Here is an 18,027-nt window from a genome sequence, read left to right as displayed (position 1 = left end):
GGTAATTTTCGATGATATTGCTGTTCATTTCCTCCGCACGTATCCGGGAAATTAGGACCGGATTAAGCCCAGGCCAGAGGGCCGAGGCAGCGGTCCCTCTCAACCGAGCGAACACGTCCTCGGAGAACATATAAGCAGGCCGGCCGGCATTCTATTTTGGGATCTTTCCAAGTTAGACCGCAGAACCACCTCCTTGTCAAGACCGGCGCATGGGCATTGAAGTAACTTTCAGTTTCTTCCTCTTCTTCTTCACTAGTGCGGTCTGCACCCACCCTGGCACCATCCTGTTATCCCCACCATCTCCATCCCTGCATCGCTCGGATCATGATGGTCTCGATCCGCGTCGTCTTGTCCGCACTGCCACGGAGGCGTGGGTCCGGGCTGGGGCGAGCCCCGCCGGAGGTGGCCATCGGCATCGGGGACCAAGAGCTACTGCACCACGTCCGCCGCACCTACACCCAGGTGGGGCGGCGGAAGACCCAGACCACCACCTGCCGCCTCACCCTTCTGCTGCCTCCACTGCACGCACGGCCACGTCCAAGGCCAGCCACCCTACTAGCTACCACGAGGCTCTCCTTCCTTCGTTCTACATTTTGGTGAGAGAGAGGGATAAAATGGAGTAGGAGATCATGTATAATATGCACCAACGTGGCTATGCATTATGCCAATTATTTTCTCTTCTTGCTGGAAGCCAATCACCGCGACAAGCATACCATGAATGAAGCATTCAAAAAAAGAAACAGGATCATTGGGGTGATGCATGGTGCAAGCGTGCAGGGTGTAGTTTTCCTTATCCTCCTTCAACTTTTACCCCCCTCGTTTATCCTTCTCAGCAAGGGAGTTCCTCTGTACGCATTAAATTGACGTTGACTCTAGAAATGTTGGTTTCCTTGTCTGAGTCTTCTCCCATTTGGATTTAAACAATGGGACCAGATTGTATGTTTTGTGAAAGAAGAATTCGCCGCCATTGGATTACGCAACGGTTGTTTCGAGACCTATGCAAGCCGATGAATAAAAAAATTTAGAGTGCTTTAAGTTCTATGTGGAGCACGATCCAATGGCTAATATCGTGAAAGTAGAAGGTCCACCATCCTTCAACGCAAAAAATACAGCCTGAACCTTAAAACAAAGATGCCCGATCCTGCAACCATGGTTGTTTATATATAGAGAACAATTTATAATCAGGTGCTCTGTATGGTAGATGGACGATGTTCCACATAATATCATGGGATCCTTTTTTGTTTTCTCATTTACCTTTTTAAGAAGAGGCCGTGAGAGCATATAATCATGATTATTTCCGATATACTGATAATTATTGCTGGACTGGACCTCTTCTGTTGAACCTTGGATTAGAAAGTATTCATATTTGAGGGGGCAAAAAGACGATTCGGGCTTACTCTTACGAAAGAATAGGGAGAGACCAATATGTAAAGCCCAGAAACGGTGATTATTTATGAATATATATATACACTATTATTATTTATGTCTGTAGAATATTTTTCATTATGAATGAGTGATATTTTAAAAATTTACAGAAACACTTGGGCACCGTTGGAATGGATAATTAATACTGTGATTATGAGCAAGTCTTCTAGCTAGGATAGCATGCAATCAAGGGAATAACATTCCATGCCTTCTTCTTATTACCAGACCGTAATACAACCTTTCCTATCTAAGGAAAACAACAGCTCTATGCTGAGGGAAGAGGCTTCATCTCTTGCTTAATAGCCGCAACCAGCTGGTCGTAAGCTTCCGCCCAAGCGTTCTTCATCTCGGGGCTCCACATGCCCGGGACTGCCTCCTTTATCGTGTCCAGAAGCGCAAACCTGGTCACCTGTTCGCGAAACAGAGTCATCTTTCATGCTTTGTTCATCAAATTCTCCGCCGAACTAAAATGGAAACCAATCCATCCTTACCTCAAAGTGTTCATCGAGCACACCAGACTTGAAATGGCTCGCACCCAGCTTCTTTAGAGTCGTCTCCCTCACTGTAACCTTACCCGCTTTCCGCAGTTGTGCTGCCGACTCGCAAGTCTGGTACAGAGATTGACAAACTGTTAGGCAAACCAAAAGAAATTCAGCAGTGTTCTAGGCGAGAAAGGTATCCGCCACATTTTTTAAAAAACTTTTCCTTTGTGATCGAATGACTGTGATGCAATATGATAAAGAATTAATCATGACAAGAGGGGAGGGGAGGAAAAGTTATCTCCGTTGCTCCAATCACGAGCAATTCTGTCGCTCAAACTTCATGTAGAAGGAGGAGTAAGTTGACTCCTTTACTAATTAACGAAACTCCAGCCACTCTCTTAATGATAAAAACTTCACAAGTCGCGCTCGAACTAGAACTATACGCATGGCAAGGTTGACACCCTCGCTCTATCCGCATGCAAATAGATGGACCTTCCGATTTATGGGTCCGGTATCTGATGGAAGGTGACTGGCCTAGCCTGTATCCGATAGCGATATTGTTGTTGAAAATTTTCGAGAGTCGTAAGTATATTTCTTTTCCTTCTTCCATTATACAGATTGAAAGTTAGTTCGAGCAAATACTTTTTCGTTATGGAAGATCGTTTCATGTCCTCTTCTTGCAAATAACCATCATATATCTATTTCAGCTGCGAATAAAATCCATTCACATGTGGCTGCCTCTTGCGTGACTAGCCAAATACGAGCCCTCCAAGTATCATAATGTAAATAATTGATCGAATTTTGATCCATTTAATAAGTTTGGATGATAAATTCGATTTTGCATGTAAACTGATGGGGATGGAAGAAGGTGGAGAGATACCATGACAAAGACGGACATGGCATGGGTTTTGAGCTTGGGGTTGCTTTCGAGGGGCGCATCGGAGTCGCGCAGGAAAGAGAAGAGCCGAGTTGCTGAGGGCGCGATCTCAAAGATTCTGCGAAGATGGTAGCCGAGCATGAGAGATAATTAGTAGAAACAACAAGAGAGAGAGAGAGAGAGAGAGAGAGAGAGAGAGGGGCGGGACAGAGACCTGAGGAAGAACTTGAGCCCGTGGGCGGCGGCATCTTTCTTCATGGCTTTCCAGGATGCGAGCACAAGGGCCTCCTGCTCTTCGGTGAAACCTTTCGCCGCCGGCTCGCCGCATCCCTCGTTGAACAGGGCCATCGATGCTGTGTCTCTCGGATTTGGTTGGTTAGGGTGACATGGAGGGCGGGTTTAAATAGTTGGGTGGTGGCTTGGAGCTCGGACCGGGCGGCACCCCTGGAGGTGGAGATGGAGACGGAGACGGAGACGGGTCAATGTTGTATCTTAAAACTGGCCCTTGGGACCGAAAAAAAAAAAAAACTGGCCCTTGGGGGATGCGGGAAGGCAACATGCACCCTTTCAAAGTTGAAAAACAACTCAAATGGGATTCCATGCCGCAGCCTGGCGCAAAACCATGGGCGGCCGCCGCCCGGAGGACATAAGAATATGGGGTAATCGATGGGCAGTCCCGTGTTAGATCGGACCCTAAAGAAAAGTCCATGTTGATTGGTGGTTTAACTTCCGAGCCTTTACGATTTTAGATTTATATCCAGAGACAAAAATACCCTTTACTCCTCCTCGCTGGGTTACTCAATTTCCAAACATTTTTTTGGTGGGTATTCTCTCTCCCTCACGCCTAGATTTTTTTTTTTTTTGGGCGTCCTCTCTCTCCCAAGCCCCTGTTCTCTCTCCGCCCCGCCGGCCATAGCCCGCCCCCTCCCGAGCCCCCTTCCTCTCCCAAGCCAAGATCTTCTGTGGAGAAAGGGCAAAACCTCGTCGCCGACCGGCCACGACAAATGCGGAAAGGAGATCCACCGCGTCGCCATCGACCGCGCCCTGATCCGGTGGAAAGATGTCTTCCCCGAGCCCTGCCCTCCAAGCGAAGAAGAGATCCGTGGCAGGATCTAGAGGAGGAGCAGGAGGCCTCCGCTCGCGCCCGCGGCCGCCATGGCTCGCCAACCGCGCACCACCGCCGGCCATCGGCCGACCCCCTCCTGCGGCCGCCATGGCCTGCCCTCCTTTCGGCGCCGCCGACCTCGCGGGAGGAGAAGAAGCGAAGAAAAAAGAAAAGAAGAAAAAGAAAAAAAAAAGAGAGAAAAGAAGAAAAATAAATAAATAAATGTATAAATAAATATATTTACGAATGAAGGAATAAAAAAATAAATAAATAATTAAGATAATAACTAAATATATTTCAATGAAATAAAATAATAAATAAATAAATAAGAAGGGAGGGGAAGAAGAGAAGAAAAAAGAAAAGAAAAAAAAAGAAAAAAGAAAAAAAAAGAAAAGAAGAAAAAAGAAAAAAATAAGAAATAAATAAATAAATAAATGCATATATAAATATATCTAGGAATGAACGAATAAAGAAATAAATAAATAATTAAGATAATAACTAAATATATTTCAATGAAATAAAATAATAAATAAATAAATAAGGAGGGAGGAGAAGAAGAGAAGAAAAAAGAAAAGAAAAAGAAGAAGAAAAAGGAAAAAAAAGAAAAGAAAAAGGAAGAAAAGAAGAAAAGAAGAAAAAAGAAATAAATAAATAAATAAATAAATGCATAAATAATTATATCTACGAATGAATAAATAAAGAAATAAATAAATAATTAAGATAATAATTAAATATATTTCAATAAAATAAAATAAAAATAAATAAATAAGAAGGGAGGAGAAGAATAGAAGAAAAAAGAAAAGAAAAAAAAAGAAAGAAAAGGAAAGAAAAAGAAGAAAAGAAAAAAAAAAGAAGAAAAAGGAAAGAAAAAGAAGGAAAGGAAAGAAAAAGAAGAAAAGAGAAGAAAAAGAAAGAAAAAGAAAAATAATCAGTGAGTGAGTGAGTGACATTAGCAAAATGTGTCAGCAGTTGAATAACCTTTTTCGAGTACCCTTCCCAACACAAATCTCATAACTACCAGGTGTTCTTGGTGGCAACTAATCTGTGAAGTAATTTAACCTTTTCAACAAGCTGTCTCAAATTCTAGTCCCATAGATGCAATGCAAGCAGATCTCGAATGGAACAGGACCTCATTTGCCGATGGTGAAGTCTTAAAGAGAACAATTTTTAGACCGATAATGGAATATTTTGATTTCCAAACTCAGTGATTTGGAATCATCATAGGAGAAAGCAAGTGATTTGGAATCCTCACAAAAAGGTTAAGCGCTTATCAGCGGAGGAAGAAGCGTGTATTATCACCGGTTTGGAGGAATATCGTTGCTTCGGTGCCACCTCCACGGCATAGGATTTAGTTCTGTATTGGCAATGGAAATGACATCAACTTCTGGGAAGATGTATGGCTTGAAGACTCTACCTTGAATCCTCTTTTTCCAAACTTCTACCTACTATGCATGAAAAGGTTTGCTCCAGTTGCCTCGCAGGGGAATGCCGGAAGAAAAGCTTGGAGCATTGAGGACCACCTTCATCTTCTCATCGAAGCTCACTACGAGCTGGACTCATGTGAAATGCTTTAGGAACTCAGACCTTCCATTTCTGGGAAAAGAATCTAGAGGAATGGGAACGTCCCTGCGCCATTTTTTTTTTCCTTTCAGCTAAGCATAGCTCAGAAGTTAGCCAGTGTAGTTAATGTTAAATGAAATGATTAGACAGAACACAAATTGATTTAGGATTGGTCAGTATCAATAATCAATGAATCAGACGCAACATAAATGCGACACCAATTGGTAGACATTCCAAGACATCAAAGTGGTACTTCAACATGAAATCAATTAACGATCACCGTTTTCATCTCACCTTTTTCATGGTGGTAGAAATGAATTTAGGGATGTGTTGATGGGTGATCCCATATACAATAGATGACATCATACAATTCTAAACATGGAAGACAATCAGACTCAGAAGGCCAATATTTGTGTATAGTTGACAAATCTTGGAATTTATGACATATCATGTCACTATAATTATGTCTATAATTGTGCAACCAGCCTCATGTAAAGCTATTATATAATGGCTATTATATAATGTAGTTATCTCATTTCACCGAGCATGATGCCTTTGATATATCACATTATCTTTATTCTCTTCCAACAAGTCTTCTCAACTTAGTGTTATGGGTTTTTATAAATTTTAAAAAGCTGCAAGAGAGGGCCTGCGAAATGGCAAGCTGCTGCTCCAAGGATTTTAGGGCATCGTCAACGTCTCCCCTCCCACCACCCCTTTTTTTTTTTTGGCTGAAAGCCTGAAACCCCCCTCCCCTCATCTTCCAAGCCGCTAAGAATGGCTTCTTTGCCTCATCCACTGTAATAGAGCTCTTAGGTTCGAGCCATGACCACTCCACTCTCTTCTTCCTCCATTGCCTCTTCACCACCCTCCAAGAAAGAACACAAAAGAGGCTTCTTGTTTCCTTTCTCCTCCCTCTCCCAGGTGACGCTTGTGGGACGTCCATGATTTGATCTCGATGCTCATGCCACTAGTTCATTTAAGATGGTGTTGGTTGACCTAAAGGAGGTCACTACACTAAGTTTAGGTCATAGGTGATTTTTATCCCAAATGAATTTGATCTTCAATAATTTAAGATAACCACATTTGGTACACTATATTCTACTAATTAAAAATTTATGGTCATCTATAAGTAACCTGTTTGATAAATCATAATAATCCAATATCGTGTACCATACCATGCTAAAACTATACCTAATATATTCCACATATTTTACAACTACTAAATAAAATTCTCAAATAAATTATAAAAAAATACACATAAATGTCTTTCGGCAGGTCCATACAATTTATATGTAGAATTTTTTGCATAAGCTAGCTATAATTTTGATAGCCAAAATTATTAATCCTATAAAATTGTATTAGTTGTTATTGTAGAATTAGTATATTCATTTATACTTAAATACTAATATTTATTTTGATTAGAAAAATAAGAAGTAATATATCAAATAATATCATAATGTAAATATAGGGTACAATAATATATATTTATTATATTTTTTAAATATAACTGAGTAATAATATGATTAATAATGTATTAAATATAATATATATATATAATTAATATATATATATAATATTGATATATTAATAATATATTAATATACCAATTTGTTTATTGAACTCAGAGATATTTTTTGTCTCCAAATTCTGTTAATTTGAGATCTCTGTACTTACAACCACCGGAGTGCATGACTGGAATGCAACAAAAAAACGGAGAAATTTACTGGTTTTTAACTAGTCGGGTTAGCAAAATGGCCGCGGAGATGGCGGGACTCGCGATGCGCATGCAGCGCTTCCGGTGCGTCGCGGGCACCGCTTCGTGCTATTATTTCCAAATCTTCTCACTACTCTTCGAAACAATCTCCTCCATCCGTTCCCTTTCTGTGCCCTCATTTTTCCGATTGGAAAAAAAAAAAAAACTATGATGAGATGGAAGAGCAGGTTGCACATCTGTTCGTACCTTCCGAGTCCACTCACGCTCGCGAAATAAGCTACAGACACATCCATAATAATCCATAAAATAATGTCTATTTCAAATATACCCCAGCCCGCCAGATTAACTAACGAGAATGCGAGCTAAGATCACATCCTGGGAGCGATCCCGTGCTTCCCGCTAACGTCGACTTTATCCGCTTCTCCTTTCGTCCTTTCTCGATAAATTCACACGTATATACCCCTCCCAAAATCCCAATCACATCGTTATCTTCTCTTCTCCTTCGTCACTTTTTTTTTTTTTTTTGTTATTTCCCCTTCGATTCTAGCTTGAAATTTGATCGCGACGTCACATGGCCAGCAGCAAGAAACAAGACGAGGACAGCAACCACGCGGCGGCGTGGCGGAGCACGTTCCTCTGGATCGCGGACGCCCTGATGCTCCCCTGCAAGCCCATCATCTTCCCCCTGTTCAGCCCCCGCCCGCCCGCCGTCACCGGCACCATCCTCCACCCCCCCGACGACGACGCCAACAGGAGGCTCCGCCTCTTCCTCCAGGACGGCAGCCCCGCGGGCCCCACTCTCCTCCTCCTCGACCTACCCCTCGCCCCCTGCCAGCTCGCCGGCGCCGCCCGGATCACTTTCGAGTGCGAGTCCGGGGGCGCCGGCCCGCTGCTGGCGGAGCCCGCGTGGGCGGTCTCCTGCGACGGGCGGCGGGCCGGCTTCGGGACCCGGCGGGCGGCGCCCACGGAGGCGGAGGCCCGGGCGCTGGAGTCGATGCGCGCGGTCTCCGCCGGCGCTGGGAGGGGCGTCGGCGGCTTCACGTACATGAGGGGGAGGTTCGACAGGGTGGTGGGTTCCGCCGACTCGGAGTCGTACCATCTGGTGGGCCCCGCCGGCTTCCTGGGAGCCCACGAGCTCAGCTTCTTCTTCCTCCGCGTCCGACACTGATGGCATGCCGCACGAACGTGTTCTTGCGGATTGCCGCAGCTGATTAATCTCCAGTCTCGAGTCTTCATGAGCCTTTAGTGTGGGTCGGCAATTTCTTCCTTTCTTTGTTTCTTTCTTTCTTTTAATGCATTCTTATTTGTTTTTTCGATTCATAGATGTAAATAAAGTGGGAAATACTTTTTTTCCAAGGTTCCATTTTTCAGGTTCTTTTTTTAGCTTGTATAATGACAATATTCTTTTCTGATTTGTAGAAGCTGCAATGGTACAGATGTATTACCATTTCTCAGGTTCCATCTGCCATGTACTGATACTGCACAATTAAAGAAAGTATTTATGAGCCTAAGCTTGAATCATCCAACTATTTATTGTAACATTTCTTGGAGGCCCCTACTTCTAAATGCTTACTTTTTTAATTTCAAATATCTAGATTTGCAGGTCATCTATGGTTTATCAAGTGGGAATATACGTATGATTATTGCAAGAAAGAATCCGTACGACGCTTGAATCATGAGAATTCCTGTTCCACTCCACTGGCATTCTAGATCTTGTTTTAGGAGGAGGACAATATTTACTTTCCGAAAGGACAGCCTGCAGAATGCTACTGCGACTGATCTGCTCTGCATGCTAACCACAATGGTGTCGGCTTCTTTACCTCAAAGCAAAATATCTGCGTTCACCTTCAAAACAACGGAGTACAGCTCTCTTCTTCTTCTTCTTCTTCTTCTTCTTCTTCTTCTTCTTCTTTTTCTTTTTTTTTTTCTTTTTTTTTTTCTCGATAAAAGCGGCATTTCATATAGCTCTAACTTGAGTACATCCAGCCATATCAAAAGAAAGTAAAGCATACAGGGTAGGAGGAATATCTCCTACAGATGTCCATGTAACCTCCCTGGAATGCCGGGCAACAAAAGAGGCAACCCAGTCTGCTGCACTGTTTGCCTCCCGGAAAACATGTAACGCCCGGAAATCACTGGACTCCTGCGCCAATCTTCGAATCTCACGGATGAGGGGATGACCATCACCATATCTGTCTACTCCCCGAATCCACTCGATCACCACAGAGGAGTCCCCCTCAAGGCATATATGCTCAGCACGAAGTACCCGCCTCGCATAAGATATCCCCTCCCAGACTGCCCGCAGCTCCGCACCGACAGCAGTAAGTCCCGGCGCACGGCGGCCACCAGCTGCTATCAAACCACCCAGATGGTCTCTGATGACAAAGCCAACTCCTCCAGACACCCCGTCCACCGACATACTACCATCAAAGTTCACTTTGAGATGACCAAGGGGTGGGGGTACCCAAGAGACTAGGGCGAACCTGGGCGCTGTGACAGCGGAAAGAGTACCCCAGATGTCCCTGGCCATCTCAGAAGAAGACCTGACGGTAGTAGTGGTAACCTCCCTGGCAAGACGCATAGCTCTGTCCACCACCACCCTCGGAGGTAACCGTCTGCCCTCAAAGATTCCAGCATTCCTATCCAATCATATAGAATGAGCCAAATAAGCCCACCGGATCCCGGCCTCAACAGTACTGGGCCTCCGCATGGAAACTCTCAACCAATGAATCCAATCTGGAGTACAGCTCTCTTTGATTCTCGTTTCGCCCGTGTCTTTTAGAACTCTGTCACTCTTTTCAGATCGTGCTCTCTAAATCCAGCTCCAATGCATGAGCACCACAGGAAGCAAGATCTAGTTAATAACTGGCCATGTTTCTTCAGGCACAGTGTATATATACATGGCTTTTCCTTATTTAAGACAACAGAAGGGGTTTCCAGCCCCCACCCAATTTGCTGACATTTTAAATTCTAAAGAGGTGCAGGTGGGACTCGATCCCAGGCACAAGTGTATAATAAATATCAAAGCAGATTTTCAGTCACAGGCGAAACTAATGTAGACTAATCTGATGTTTGGTGAGAAGAGAGAGGCTAATCTGATGTCCACCTTGTGCAAGTACCACTGAATTATGTACACCAATACAGTGTCAGCAGCCTTTATATCCTCATAAATCAACTCTTTTATACACTCCACGCGCACTCAAATTAAAAAAAAAAAAAGGACCCAACTCACCTCCATCTAATGCACAGAGGCGGACCATGTTCTCCAATAGAAACATTAGATGGTGTCAGTTTATCTAAAGATTTGTCAATTCTCTCGAAAGCAAATACCTGAAAGTGCAGTTGTGAGGTACCCATTCAATGATCTTGCAGCATCTTTTCTGTTGCCATCGACGCACAACCATTCTTAGAGTCTTAGGAAGATAGCATCGAATCATGTCCAGTAAACCTTGCTCCCTTAAATTGGAGTCCTTTGCAAAAGAGTCTATAATCTTTGGTAAAAGAATCGTCTGATCCTTTCGAGTACAGACGGTAGCCTGGAAGTACTGCTCTTTTGCAACTCCCAGCTGTTGGAACAATCTCTTTGGAGTGTATATGCGGACCTATCATAAGGGAGAAAGAGGGAAAAATAAAAAAAAGATGCAGAGCCAGATCAAAGAGACTTGTTGTTAATGCTTTTAAGTTCTTTTTTTTTTCCTGATCGAAGATATGGTTGTTTTTATCTGTAGGCTATTGCATGCAAGTTTCCAAGAAAAGCCAATCAATATGAGAATGTAATTGTTCTTAATTAGCAGAGACAGTTTTATTTCAGGTATAAGCAATTTAAACTTTACCGGAGGATCTGAATGGCTTCCTGAACAAAGTGCAAAATGTAGCAGAGGTTCAGGATGCTCAATGGCATAGGCTTGCCACTCATCTCCATCTTTGAACTTCATTTTGGGGGAGAGTAATATCCGAAGCCACTACAAGTACAACAAGACTTGTTAGGAATCATTGCAGAAAGTAAACTAGCAGTACTAATCAGCAATAAGTAGCTAATATGAGGAGGTCCTGTGAAATGAGTTTCATCTCCATGATAATTAAGCTTAGACAGACATTTCACAAAAAAAAAAAAAAAAGCTTAGACAGATGGCAACGAAGTTCACAACAGTGACAACCGGAAAATATAGCAGCTCTTTAAGGCACGCTTTTGCACCAAGCTAGAGTTCAGAAGTTGGCTTACCAAATTGTTGACTTCCACTGCATTTATAAATCATATATGTCATTTATGCTATTTTAAGAACCTCAAGTTCAGGGAGTTGTGGAGGGAATTCTTCAAAATACTTTTTGTTAAAGTACTTGTCAAGTGTATTTTATAGCTTGATGAGTGAAGATTGTTGAATAGTATATGAATGCCGCATTATGAAGACGAGGCTACAAAACAGGCATGCTTATGAAAAGCTAGAGAACACTGTACAAAAAAAAGACTATCAAAAGATCAAAAAAATCATATTTAGGAGTGTAGTGTTTTCTGTGAATTTTTAAAAGGAAGAATATTTGGAGAGAGAAGTTTACAAAGTTTCACCATGTAAATTTTGATGATATAGAATAACAATCACAAGCCTAAGAACACAATCTTTACCAATTTGAAGTCTTCAATATGTTGTACAAAGAAAAGAAAATCGATACAGCCGGTAGATCTTTTAAGGGATAATATGAAGCATAGAAAGAACACCTGTCGAGGAGGATGTGTACGGCATCCCAGAATTGAACCTTGTATCATGTCTGCATTTATAGTACGACCACCTATATTATATTTAGCCTGTAACAAACAAGATTATAATCAGAATAGCTGCCCTCAACATCTGCATCAAGTACACCACTTTTTAGTTCGCCTCTTTCTGAGATTATATTCACCTTCATGAGTAATGATGCCCTTTTCATGTTATTTTGAGGGATCCCATACTCTAGATGCGCCTACATATTACATAAGTAATAGTTAGGAGATGATACTTAGGGATCGCTGCCAAAAAAAAAAAGAGCACATGGCAAAGACAACCAAGCTTCAAAAATTAGACAGCAGTTACATGCATCATCATAGCATTGTGCACATTGATCCAGAAGGCAAGCTTCTCCTCGTTCTTCATCTTTCTGGGATCAACGGTTTCCAATTGATGGACAAGCAATCTGTTACGAGAAGTGATTCAATTTTGATCTCATCAAATTACATTAAAAGAATTGAACAAATGACTAATTTGGTCAGCTGATTTCTCTCCTCTGTCGGATGTTCAGAGAAACATGCACATTAATAAAATATCTAGCCTCATAGTTAATGGCACAGCAAACAGAGATCACACTCCAAAAAAAACTAGAAGACGAAGAAGAAAAAGATACAGCGAGCAGAGATTTGAGTACCATATTTGAAAAAAAAAGGTCAAAAGTTTCCAGTAATTCTATATTTCTTTTGAGAGATCAGACTTAATTAACAAGCAATTAGCAGTCCAATAAGTCCATGTTTCATTGAGAGAACTACTTGTGGGACACCAGCCAAGGAGTCGACGTCTCAAATTCTAACCGATCATACATCATGATGAAGCTTGAAATATTACCGGTGTGTCGGAATAACATACATGCTTAAGACAAGAAAGAAATTAAGATTACGTATAATGCGACTTGACAAGTGCCTCGGTAAGCATCAGATTTTTAGTTGAAGTTCTGGAGTAGGAAAACTTACTGATAGTCGTGCAGCAAGCCGTTGACATCGTTAAATCTTCGACTCTTCTTGCCAATAGAAGTTACTTCTAGCATTGCACTGTAAGGTCCGCCGTACTCCTTTAATCCTTCGACCTGGAAGCGATTGTCCAAGCGTGCATCTAGAGTGGATTCTCTTTTACGGCCAGGACTTGATGTATATCCCATAAAATTGGGAGAAAATGTAGTCTTTGACAAGAAGGACGAAGTAGGAGAAGATGAGAGGGCTTGATGCACCAGAGGAGACTCAGCCAAACTGCGATACAGGGCGCCCATGCTCCTGACCATGTCTTCAGAGAGTCTGTTGGGTGTCTCTGGAATGTGATCGGCAATTCTAGTTCCAAGATGATCTGCGAGGCTTGTCACCCCTCCCGAGTCAGCATTCCGTCCATGCTGTGCCTCAGCCACAAGAAACCATGATTAAAATGCATCGTTATTGGTTGGTAAATCAAGCAATCAACAGACTGACAAAATTAGAGGTATGAATGAAGCTGGCGTTCCGGCTACCTCAGGAAAAGATAATGGTAAGGTATGGCATGCCTCGAGAGCTCTGGTTAGTTTCTTAGCAGAAGGTGACACTCTAGTCGAACAAACTGCAAGTTGCAAGAGAGAGGAATGACTCCAGCTGATGCCATGGCTGTGCTTCTCTAGGCTATGGACAGCACAGGCTTCATCTACGGATTTGGTGGCTGACTTGCAGGGAAGCATCATCCGACTAGACAGCTGAAATGCTGGATTTTCTTTTCTGGATGGGAAGTTCGATGTGGTGGCATCCGATAGTAGCCTTGACTGAGAGCCCAGCGGCTGTCTCTCCCTGTCTTTAACAGCAGTGGGTGATAAACTGGATATCTGCTGTTCAAAAGCTTTTCGATACTGGGATAAAAGATACTGCTCCAGATACATAACCTCTAATTCCAACATAGCAATCTCCCTAATCAGTTCCTTGGTGGGCTGGCACCGCATGGAAGTTATATTAATATTTCTTAAACAAGATAGGAGTATACTAAAGAAACAAGAGGTAGTGAGGGGGAAAAAAAAAACTGAAGTCCACATCAAGCAAGTATTAGGTACATCTAAATTTTCCTATTTGTCAAATAGATATTCCTACATAATCAATAGCTAAACCTAGTTGAACACCAATGTTAATCTTAAGTAAAATAAAAGCTGAGGGCGAGCTAGCATTTTTGACTTCATCACAATTTGCAACTCAAGCATTGTCATCAACTAACCGAATTAGAGAAACTGGGAGATTATATCATTAATTAGTATTAAGGCCTGATGTATATTGTTGACCTTTTCCCTTAACGACTTTAGTTATTTAGATCTACTTGTTAATGAGCATGGCATCGGAGTCAAAGATCATGAGTTTAACCCTAATCAGATTGATTTTATCTATTTATTTTCTCGGGTCTTCTCTTTCCTTGACTTGTTTCCGGTTGAGTTGTTCTTAACTCGTGCTTATATTGTGTCACTCTAATTGTTCCGAGAGTTGACTCGGTGTTACGACCTGACATACATTATCGATCTCTTCCCCAACAGCTTAAGTTTATGGCCAATATTCCGGTTTATTTTTCGAGTCCTTCTTCCTTTAACTTGTTCTCGTTTAAGCTGTTCTTTACTCATTCTTATCAGTTGTCATCTTGAGTTATTCTTGGCACCATGCCTCCACCTATGTGCTCCGGACCGCATGTAACAGCTTAAGCTCTTGGCATTTCAAGATTAGTTAATAATTAGAGCATGAAATGATCTATAAAAAATATGTGCTTTTTTCTCAAGAAAATCTTTTCCCCTTCTCAAGAAGCACAGAATTCCAACCCTCCACTCTCAATTCAAAATTAAGATATCTAAGCGGCAATCAAAACCATTATTCAAGTAGGTGTCATTGAAAGATGGTCAAAACGAAGGTAACAGTGCGTTCAAGAAGTAAAAAACAGCCATCAGAGAAAAAAAAGGAAGGAAAAAGGGAAAAGAAAAGAAAAGAGTTACCTTGGACATCAAACTGTCACTCGACAAATCAACAACAGGAAACTTGTACCCCAGCGCTTTCTCCAGAGCACGGCGCATAACAAGTTGATCCTGGAGCCGTTTCTCAAGTTGCTGAATCTGCATTATAACAAAGAATAATCGGAAAGCATTCTTCAGAAAAAAGAAAAATCAGAAAGCATTTCAGAATACGACAAAAGTGTGGGGTAGAAGCCGTAATTGTTGATGGTAATCATCAATGTAAAGGTTATGGAGGACAGAGATAAACTAGGTGCCATTTATTAAGAGTTTCAGGTCCCTCAAGATATCTCTGCTTTCCATTTTGGAACCCGTATTTGAGGATACTAGCTCTTGTTTGGGCTTGAATTAGTTCTACTATTGGATGTCATCTGCTGCCACGAAGAGTTCAAGAGCAATCAGAACACAGATATATTGATCAAAAACCAATCTATAACGCTGACAACTCGACGATAGAAAGTTATAGTTTTCGCATCGTGTTAAGGCAGATGCACTAAGAAATGCAATATATATTCTCGAGGCACCGAATGGAGCACTCTTTGTTGCCAAATTTGAATCTCCAATATTTCTGGAGCATTTCTTAGTATCAAATACTGCAAGCAGTTAGTCGATAACACCAAAAATTCTTAAAAATGGAATGTTGTAGTTACTTGCTAAAAACTAGTCATCATTTCAGCATTTTTTTTTGAGCAAAACTATCGCACAATCATTTCAGCATTTCAAAAATGCTGAATAGTCAGATGATCACAATTTCATTCAGGTCCATTTATGTAGGCAACACTTGCAAGCCAGAAAATTAGAGGAGCAAAAAGACTGAGAAACTTTACAAATGGTAGCGTAATTTAACGAGGTCCCGGTAGTGTCATGTGCTCTGTTTTGTACCTCTTGCTTCAAAGAGCTTCGGACTTCATTGTCAGGAGATGGTCCGCTCTTGGCGTCAGTTTGCCCCTTAGTATCTATATCCTGCAGACCAAATCAAATCCGGATTTATTTATTTATTTTAAAGTTGCATTCACCGTTCTAAGAAGATAATTGCTAGTACTAAACTTCCAAACAATTGCATCCAAGTGGCTATTTTTTACAAACTAGAATGACTGAATAACTACCCATAAACAATCTCATTGCCTTTTGTCATGTAAAGAGGGCTTGGTAGTGTCAATTCAAAACCAAAAGGCACAGAGCCACAGCCCACGGACAACATAATTTGCATTCTTCTTTTTAATGTAAAATTTAGTTGCAACTTAAAGGTCGCAGTTGATGAAATCAACATGCTTGGCAACTGCCTTGTCATATAATAGGAAACTAAAATATTTTGAAATTAAAATTTATTCCCCGTCGTTAACAAGCATTCTGCACATCCACGAATTAACAAACTCTGGCTTCCTAAATTAGGATCTCAACAAAAAATATTCTACGCATGCATGAAGCAAGAAACTCTGGCTCTACATGAGGATCTAAAGAGAGAAAAATTCTCACCAGCATAAGATGGCGACAAGATTTGAGTGATGAATCCAGCTTATCCTTCTTGACTCTCTTATCAGAATCACTGTTATTTCAAGCCAACTATATCAACACAGGGTACAATAAAAAACGTAAGCCTAACAACTTTGAAATAAGCAATGGATAGATCCAAGTAAGATCCAACGAGAAAATCCAGCAATTTGAAGGGAAAGAAGAGCACGACCTCCTCCCTTTCACATGCACCCAGGAACGCATCCGGATTCTCAAAAACAGTAGGGCTAATGAAGCAGGGAACAACTAAATTGTGATAGGAATCGGCTACCTCTTGGAGCGCATATGTCTTGCAGAGGCTACTTGCTTGGAATCCATTGTTTTGACAAAAGAATTTTTGCATTTTCACGTCCGGCAATTTTGAGCCATTAAATCACCTCAAAAGTCATTCCTGCAGATTGCTTGAAACATCTAAGAACTCTGCCAAGCTTTCAAGCAATGAAATAAAATGAGGAACAGAGCATTCAAATCACAATCTCCATCGCAGAAGACATCTTAAAGAGAACAACAAGTGACGGAAAAAAAGAAGCCTTCAAATGGCTTGTCGAGCAGAAGAACCGCACTTCATTCTGACTCTTAAGATATAACTTCAGTTGTTGTCAAGATCCACCATTCTTTGCGAGCAAGGCGCCATCGAGCACTGGAAGGGCTTCAACTTTGACCTTCATAATATTTATAGCCAACCACATATAGAGCCAGCGTCAAAGAAATGACCCATGCGAGCAGCACATCTTCAAACAAGTCAAAAACTTATTACTTTCCAAGATTTAAGAAAACGGGTTGGAGACTTGTGATTGACAGTCGTGTAACAGAATTAAGCAATCGTAGAAAGTCTTCTCGTTTTGCTCTCCTAACTGGCTATCCGTTACTCTCGGTCACACCTACATACTCTCTTATGAATAAAATCCCGGTAAGGGGCCACGGCCCCTCTCCACATGCACAAAAAAAATAAAAAAATTAAAAAGAAAAGGAAAAAGAGGAGCATTAGGTAACGCAATCAATGTACCTGGACACTGAGGATGGTCCCCGGAGCACTTTCTGTATATATGTCCATACATGCACCATAACATGATAATTTCAAAAAACTGCATCTGTTCCACTTCTATACATATTGTGAAGAATATGATCCCATCAGAACTCCACAGTTAAGTATGCTTGGGCCAGAGGCCCGGAGTAGTACTAGAACAGGTACAGGGAACAAATTGTGGGTAAAGTTCACTGGCAATTTTGGGTGCCTGGGAGAAACTTGCCCTTCTAAAATAGCATCGCACGTCATATTTAATGACAAGAGGATAGTGTGGGCATCTTCATGCCCGATTTCTTCTTCAGATAAATGGGAGTCGGCACGTCAGTCTGCTAGAGAGTAGCAGTTGCCCTTTCCACAGTCATTACTTTGGTTTGTTTTTTTTTTTTTTTAAAACCGGACTCGCGCGCCACAATCTGGCTTCTCCTAGGAATCACTGCTTGTTTGGTTAGAGGTTTTGGAAGTCAGGTGCGTGTCTGGGTACCCCACACTATAATCTGAGTTAACTATATCTTGGTTGCTCGAAAGAAGTTCTGAATTATATCACTCTAAATCGCGGCTGCCCTTCCAATTCTCGGTGCCTTGAACCATCTT

At 41.7% G+C, this 18,027-nt stretch overlaps 3 protein-coding genes across 3 annotated transcripts; 1 reads left to right on the top strand and 2 right to left on the bottom strand.

Annotated features, from left to right (window-relative positions):
* Positions 1-1,479: 1,479 nt before the first annotated feature.
* Positions 1,480-3,244, bottom strand: LOC103707482 (hemoglobin-2-like). The gene is made up of 4 exons (XM_039127698.1): positions 2,999-3,244; positions 2,788-2,902; positions 1,917-2,033; positions 1,480-1,834 (listed from the first exon to the last, which is right to left on the bottom strand). Exons 1-4 carry the CDS (start codon positions 3,130-3,132, stop codon positions 1,691-1,693), a joined length of 510 nt encoding a protein of 169 aa, XP_038983626.1. The 5' UTR covers positions 3,133-3,244; the 3' UTR covers positions 1,480-1,690.
* A 4,493-nt stretch (positions 3,245-7,737) lies between these two features.
* Positions 7,738-8,334, top strand: LOC103707545 (protein MIZU-KUSSEI 1-like). Its single transcript, XM_008792076.1, has one exon. It carries the CDS (start codon positions 7,738-7,740, stop codon positions 8,332-8,334), a length of 597 nt encoding a protein of 198 aa, XP_008790298.1.
* Positions 8,335-10,251: 1,917 nt separating this feature from the next.
* On the bottom strand, positions 10,252-17,246 carry LOC103707546. Its single transcript, XM_017842919.3, has 11 exons — positions 16,681-17,246; positions 16,374-16,443; positions 15,780-15,860; positions 14,883-14,999; positions 13,404-13,847; positions 12,880-13,289; positions 12,233-12,332; positions 12,063-12,122; positions 11,881-11,967; positions 11,000-11,128; positions 10,252-10,768 (listed from the first exon to the last, which is right to left on the bottom strand). The coding sequence occupies exons 1-11, from the start codon at positions 16,725-16,727 to the stop codon at positions 10,463-10,465; spliced, it is 1,851 nt and encodes a 616-aa protein (XP_017698408.2). The 5' UTR covers positions 16,728-17,246; the 3' UTR covers positions 10,252-10,462.
* Between the last annotated feature and the right edge of the window lie 781 nt (positions 17,247-18,027).

This window comes from Phoenix dactylifera, chromosome 6 (assembly GCF_009389715.1).
Source record: "Phoenix dactylifera cultivar Barhee BC4 chromosome 6, palm_55x_up_171113_PBpolish2nd_filt_p, whole genome shotgun sequence".
NCBI lineage: Eukaryota > Viridiplantae > Streptophyta > Magnoliopsida > Arecales > Arecaceae > Phoenix > Phoenix dactylifera.
Note: the sequence above shows the minus strand (reverse complement) of the source record. Positions and strands in the feature narration are given on the sequence as shown.

Bases quoted from the DNA above. Each gene is read 5' to 3' on its own strand.
- LOC103707482 (XM_039127698.1), bottom strand. From the start codon at position 3,132: ATGGCCCTGTTCAACGAGGGATGCGGCGAGCCGGCGGCGAAAGGTTTC. The intron at 2,903-2,998 runs GTCTCTGTCCCG...CCATCTTCGCAG, and splicing joins GGGCTCAAGTTCTTCCTCAG to AATCTTTGAGATCGCGCCCT. The intron at 1,835-1,916 runs GTAAGGATGGAT...TTTCGCGAACAG, and splicing joins TGCTCGATGAACACTTTGAG to GTGACCAGGTTTGCGCTTCT.
- LOC103707545 (XM_008792076.1), top strand. From the start codon at position 7,738: ATGGCCAGCAGCAAGAAACAAGACGAGGACAGCAACCACGCGGCGGCG.
- LOC103707546 (XM_017842919.3), bottom strand. From the start codon at position 16,727: ATGGATTCCAAGCAAGTAGCCTCTGCAAGACATATGCGCTCCAAGAG. The intron at 16,444-16,680 runs GTAGCCGATTCC...TTGAAATAACAG, and splicing joins AGACATATGCGCTCCAAGAG to TGATTCTGATAAGAGAGTCA. The intron at 15,000-15,779 runs GTACAAAACAGA...GTTATAATGCAG, and splicing joins GAAGCTCTTTGAAGCAAGAG to ATTCAGCAACTTGAGAAACG.